Consider the following 6,928-nt stretch of genomic DNA (forward strand, 5'->3'; position numbering starts at 1 on the left):
GAAAGCGCGAGTCGCGTCTCAGCCAATCACAATCCAGCGTCCAGGCGCCGTGAGCCGCACGAGTTTTAGAAGGATAAAAGCTGCCAGCTGAGCCCTGAATGGCTCAAAGTTTGTGTGGAAATCCTCCCGCACTGTGTGGCCGCACTGCTCCTTCCACATCTTCATTAATTTCTTGTCGAATATCAAGGAAGGCTTGAAGAAAAGTCCGGAGATGTTTTCCTCCGCGCTGCCGCTCCTGTTCCTGTTGTCCGGCTGGGGTTCGCTCGGTTCCGTGTCGGGATCCGCCGCCGTGGAAGAGGCTTACCGGGATGTGGTGAGCGTGGTGTCTCCGGGCCAGCAGTTTCTGACCGAGGCGGCTCTCCGCTCGCTCTTTAATACACTGGAGAAACGTGTGCAGTGCGGCGAAGTGCCGTGTGGAAAGGTGAGTTTTATTAGGCTCAACTCCGCAGCCAGGTTAGAGAGAGAGAGACAGGTGTGTCCGCCCGCGGCGGACGGGAGGCCGAGGTCCAAAAAACCATTCACCAGGTCTACCTGGGTTTAAAAAAATAATAATTATATGATTATATCTTTTATTTATTATCTAGTTTTGTTGTGCATACAGTAGATGGATGTGTAGTGGCAAATGGTAGGCATGTGTTATAATATTTTAAATATTTTATTGAAACTAAAGGTTTTTTAACCGTATATTACTGTATTATATGGGTTATTGCAGGATTATGTGAAGTCTATAAGCATGTGAATATTTTTTTCTCAATTTATCAAGTCAACTTTTCTTTCTTTCTTTCTTTTTTTCTTTCTTTCTTTCTTTCTTTCTTTCTTTCTTTCTTTCTTTGATTATTTATTTATTTATTTATTCAAATCCTCAAGAGCACACCAAACTGCCTTTATTCATATAAGACGTCACATGGCACATTGCAATGCGACAACCATTCCCATAATTGTTTAGGTAAAACATGTATTCACTACAATAGTGTCATCTTTTACTATGCATGAATTAGTTTATTGCAGCAATATTCCATCATCATTTGATAAATCACTTATCAAATGGTCTTTATTTGTAGTGCACCTAAGGGACAATAAAATGCATTTCAAAGTGCTTCACAAATGATTGATTAAACATATTAGCAAGTATTCACATCTGCACTGATACAGTTTATGTATGAATGTACATCTACACACACACACACACAAATATATATATGCAAATGTTCAGTGATTTAATAGAATTGAAAAAGTGGAAAAATAAAGACATATATACAATGTTTTTGTAACACTTTTCATTCAAAGAAAAAAGCAGCTCAAATAGCTTCACTTGTTGGAAACAAAGCACTTTCCATCCTCATACAGATCACCTCCTCAACTAAAGAGTCATGTGTGGGATTGAAACTTAAACATTGGGGTATAATCTACAAGCTACAATGAGTTACAATGAAAAGGCTATAAAGTAGAAAGACATTGAAGTATCTGCAACCAGCACAGACAAACCATTGTGTCAGGGTGGGGGAGCAAAGTCCTTGAAGTGCCGTAACATAGTGGCAACATACACAAGTGCAACATACATGACTGCTAGATTTCTATTGTTGAACTGTGGTGGCTGCCAAAAAAAATAAACAGGCCTCTATCAAAGTTCACTGTACATCAAATGTCTTTGTTCTATTGCAGCTAGTGTTTATCATTCCAACTCAGAGGTTAACATGTCATCACAGTTTGACACCGTGGATGTACATTATGGTCACAATCGTCCCTTTGTTAAAAGCCAGATAGAAAAATAATCCACCTACACACAGAAATAATATTTCCATGCATTGTCCCACATTTTCTAAAACCTTCCTTTAAACATTATGACGCCCTCTATAGAAACTAATAGTATATCAACATTGTGGGTTTGTTTTTTTTAGGTTTGTTTGTTTTGTAAGTTTAGATTGGAAACCATGTTTAAGAAAATGGTTCGACTAAGTGGGGCATTGCCTTTTTGTACTCAAAGACTTCTGCAGCCTTTGCTGGGTAAGAAAAGTGGTACAATCAGTTATAGGCCTGGAATATAACACTATTCAATTTCAATTCAACTTTATTTATATAGTACCACATACAACACAGTCTTTTCCAAGTGCTTTTAACAGAGAAAACCCCAACTAGACATAAGATTATTTCTAATAGTAGTACATAGAAGTAGTTTGTTTAGAGGTTTTTGTTATTATTTTTCTTTTATTATAAGTACAACAAGCTTCAGTATTACCTTGACTTCTTTTTTTTTGTCATTGTTACAATTTGATGCTTGTTCCTTTGAGTATTGTTACTTTCTCCGATAGTTTTTATGCACTACTGTTCTCTTCGATATACGAATAAGTGACAATCAGAAACGTAAATAACTGGTTTACATATTGTTCACAAACTGGCAACTAACAGTTCATAATCTGAGTCTTCATTTGTCTCGCTCTCTCTGTAGTGTGACCTTGCAGGGGCCGTTCACCAGCTGTTCAGCAGCCACTCCCTCCACACTGAGGACGAAGCTGGGAAAAGCGGTGAAAACGTGTCCGTCAGTGTGTCCCAGTTCCCGGATCTTGCTGCCGGCTCTGTTCTGTACCTCTTGTCTCCCGACGTGGTCTGCACCGCGGTCAAAGAGGGCAAGTGGGGAGAGATAACCGAGCAGTTCTTACACAATGTCACACATCATGATCACCATGAACACAGCGCGGAAGAGCACGGACACGACTACGACCACGAGCACGACCACGACCACGACCACGACCACGACCACGACCACGACCACGACCACGACCACGACCACGACCACGATCACGATCACGACCATGACCACGATCACGATCACGATCACGATCACGACCATGACCGTGACCACGGCCACGACCACGACCACATGGACATTCACGGGCTGGAGGCTGTGGCTGTGGGACTTCGACGTCACTATGAGCCTTCCATCAATGAGGTGAACGTCAAACATTATAATATTCTAATGTTTCTTCTTTTTTTTATTATTATTATTATTGATCATTTTCCCAAATAGATAGCTTAACTATGACATTTATGTATGAGAAAACCTTCTGTGAGTCAAAATTTTTGCTTTGAATGAAAATAACACAAGATCATGGAACAGTTGAACCAAAGAAAGTGGTTTTACATCCACCGCAGCTCTGTTACTCGGCTTTTTTCACCAATTTTTACAACATCCATGTGGCATTGAACGCCACACGTGTATAATTCTGTCTGCTGCCTATATGTTTTATGTAATGTTCTAAATGTATCAGTGTTCAAGAAAGTCACATTTGGTTTAAAACTAGTGTTTGCAACAAACGGGGTGAACAAGTGTGTCTTTTTCATGATTTTGTGCTTAAGGTTGCTTGTCATTTTGCAACACTTGTACCCCTTTCTTTTTTGACTTTACGCATATGTTAAATCATAGTCAGAGATTCTACACAAGTTTGTCTTGCATGTGTTTTTAATTCTAGGTGAGCAAAGATCATTTATGTCAATGTCGTCTTGAGTCGGCTTCTGAAATAATAATCAGCTGATCCAGAAAAAAACTTTGATGAATCTGCTCTGTTATCATGTTGTGTACAATAACTTGACTTTGGCTCCTTTTTGGCAACTAGAACTGTCTGACTCCTGATGACATCATGGCAGAGGTCAACGCGTCTTCAGGTCACCAGAAAGTGGAAATGGGAGCAGCTTTGGGCCGCGTCCTGTATCACGCCCTGCTCGGACGCTGCTTCATAGATGAAGTGCTGCCTGAGGAGCAATTCTTCCTGAACGACATCATAAATCAAATTGGGTCAGAGAAAATCACCATTCAAGGTAAACATCCTGAAAAGTGTTAGATTCTTTTATTTATTCTGAAAACTTTATCAAAAAAGCTTAGTTTGGTTTTTTTTTGTTCTTGTTTTTTTAAATATATATTTTTACTTTGCAGCTTTGGAGGCATTAATGAAGACTTTGAAACTCGGACCTCTTGAGGAAGACCACGATCACGGACACGACCACGATCACGGACACGATCACAGACAAGACGGCTATCACAGACACGGACGCGACCGCGACTGCGACCACGATCACGACCACGACCACGACCACGACCACGACCACGACCACGACCACGACCACGACCACGACCACGACCACGACCACGACCATGACCACCACGACCATGACCACGACCACGACCACGACCACGATCACGATCACCACCACGACCACGACCACGACCACGACCACGACCACGATGATCAGAGCAGTCGGAGACGGAGGAGGAGGAGCAGCCATGAACATCATGAGGAACATGACAGCAATTCCACCTGGGAACATGTATGTACACACACAAAGCCATAAAATTGATTTCAATAAGATGAAGAGAGAGAAGCTTAGAATTCTTGAAAGATACGTCCCGAACAAACACCTCATGTTTTTTTTGCTTTCCCAGCATTGCTTCACAGCCAAAGAGCTGGTTTTGATCCACGGACTCCCAGAAAGTGGCTCCTCTGTTCTGGGCCGATCTGATATGGCTCGACTCAGCCCTGCTCTCCTCCAGCAGATCCTCAGCGGAGCCTGCACAAAAGTCCCTCAACCAATGATTCCAGATTCACTCTCCCAGACTGAAAGTATGCGTTGACAATTACAACCACGACTTTACCGAGCCCTTAACTTTATGTACAGAGGTGTATACGCAATGTGTGCAAGTGGCTTATTTCTAACCACCCTTCTTATGCTTTCTCTTTTTGTTCATGAAGAATACCTCTATGCAACCCTCGCCAACGTGTTGATAACGCTGACGTCCATGATTGGAATCGTGATATTGCTGTTCACCTCTTGCACCACTGCTTTCCAGTTGTGCATACAGTTTTGCATCAGCATGGCTGTCGGCTCACTGACTGGAGATGCCTTACTGCACCTCTTACCCATGGTAGGGTGACTTTTAAACAGCTTTAAACACCCAGTTTGATTCATTACCAGCATGTACTCATTATGACTTGTTGTGGTTTTGTCTAGTTCCTGGGCTTGCATGTGCACGGACATGGGGACGATGGTTCACATGATCACCATGACGAAGTTCCAGACTACTTATACAAAATGTTGGTAGTTGTGGCCGCAATCTATTTATTTTACCTGATGGAGTCGATCTTTGGTCTTGTTACACGTAAAGACCACCGTCATCACCAGCATGATCATGGGGTATGAAGAGAAAAAAAAAACCTATACTTTCCTCCAACACATAGTTCTTTTAAATCTGCAGTAAAATGACTTGACTGTTTTGTGTTTGTTCCACGCTAGAGAGACTTGGACCCCCACCACTGTGATCATGGGAGGGTTTTAGAAATGTTTCAAAAGGAGAGGATGGAACAAAACAAATCGCAGTCGACATCAAAAGCAGAGCTGGTGAGAAACATTGCAAAAAAAAAAAAGTTTAAACCTTTATTTTAAATACTGATTCCAAGTGAATTACACAGATACTACTGCAGGATATGTCTGAGTGTATTTACTTTTCAGGTTGACTGTGAAAATGACATGACTGTGGAGGTAAAGGAGCAACCGAGAAGTGAGTTGAGTTCACCAGCACAAAAACAAAAGTGACATCACCAATGATGATGGTGCTTATGTCTGAGGCTTCCCTGTTTGTGTCTGCAGCCTTGTGCATGCTGGCTTTAATGATCACCATCGGTGACGCGATTCACAACTTCGCGGACGGATTAGCCATTGGCGCGGCTTTCTCCATGTCGTGGCGGTCCGGCTTGGCCACGTCGTTGGCTGTTTTCTGCCACGAACTGCCACATGAACTCGGTGAGTGGGACTCTCCAACACAATCAAAAGTATATTGCCTAATTCAATCTTGTGAGGATTCATTCACATGACCCTGCCACTCTTTCTTTCTCTGCAGGTGATTTTGCAATTTTGCTCCACAGTGGTTTGTCCCTCCGCAGGGCTTTGTTCATGAACGTTGGCAGCGCCATGACGTCATTTGCCGGCCTGTACATAGCTCTGTCTGTGGCCACCGACCTGGCGACCCAACAGTGGATAGCCGCTCTTACTGCAGGACTCTTCCTGTACGTGGGACTGGCCGACATGGTGAGTGTTACAGAGGTCAATCTAATGTCGGTTTGGTGGGAGAACCTCCCCTCACAGAGCTTGAATTTGTCCTCTCTTCATATTTACAGTTGCCCACTTTGGTCCACATCAACTGCAAGAGACCCTGGCTGATATTTGCGCTGCAGAACGCCGGCCTTCTGACCGGCTGGGCCATTTTGTTGATATTGTCACTTTATGAAGACTCACTCTTATCAATGGGACTGTGAGCCTAACGTCAGCTTGTTCACCGGGTCCCTCCCAGTGTGAGATCAGTAGTGCTGCTTCGAAGTCATGGATGACACACATGACTGGGAGTTCCCGGCAACAAGGAACGAGCTGAGATATGCTAGAGTTGACATGTCAGTGGGTAAAATTCAATATCCACACCCTCACTGAAATAGTTTTGTAGCAATGTTTATTTATTTTTAGTAATTTTAAAATCTGACGAAGCTGCTTTTCAAAATACACTCCATGATACGTATCTGAGACTGGAAAGCTGTGGCGCACTGCCTTGGAAATCCATAGATATTTTTCAATTACGTAGAAAACAGGTTTTTCTCTTTTCTCTCTTGTCTTTTAACCACTTGCCATAGTTCATCCACTTGATGTCATTAAACTGACAGTTTAGACAGTGAGGTTAAATGTCAAAGTAAATATCAGATAATGCAGTAAGAGTCCAATCACAAGTATTAGAACAGCCAGCAAGTGTGTTTTTGCACATGTATTTTCAACTTTGTAAAGGCTTTTGTGCCTTTTTTTTTTTTTGAAATATAGCCTTTGAGTCAAGAACCAGCAAATAAGTCAGTTTTTCCTAGTGTTAAATTATACTGATTGTCTGCAACACATTTTTGAT

At 42.3% G+C, this 6,928-nt stretch overlaps 1 protein-coding gene across 1 annotated transcript; it reads left to right on the plus strand.

Moving 5' to 3' along the window:
* Positions 1-211: 211 nt before the first annotated feature.
* Positions 212-6,302, plus strand: slc39a4 (solute carrier family 39 member 4; the record flags this gene model as incomplete). Its single annotated transcript, XM_080515605.1, has 14 exons — positions 212-421; positions 2,447-2,724; positions 3,355-3,361; positions 3,612-3,813; positions 3,929-4,057; positions 4,217-4,320; positions 4,436-4,613; positions 4,743-4,915; positions 5,002-5,184; positions 5,284-5,388; positions 5,500-5,548; positions 5,638-5,790; positions 5,888-6,075; positions 6,165-6,302. The coding sequence occupies 14 exons, from the start codon at positions 212-214 to the stop codon at positions 6,300-6,302; spliced, it is 2,097 nt and encodes a 698-aa protein (XP_080371731.1).
* Between the last annotated feature and the right edge of the window lie 626 nt (positions 6,303-6,928).

Source organism: Blennius ocellaris, assembly GCF_963422515.1.
Source record: "Blennius ocellaris genome assembly, chromosome: 20".
NCBI classification, from domain to species: Eukaryota; Metazoa; Chordata; class Actinopteri; order Blenniiformes; family Blenniidae; genus Blennius; species Blennius ocellaris.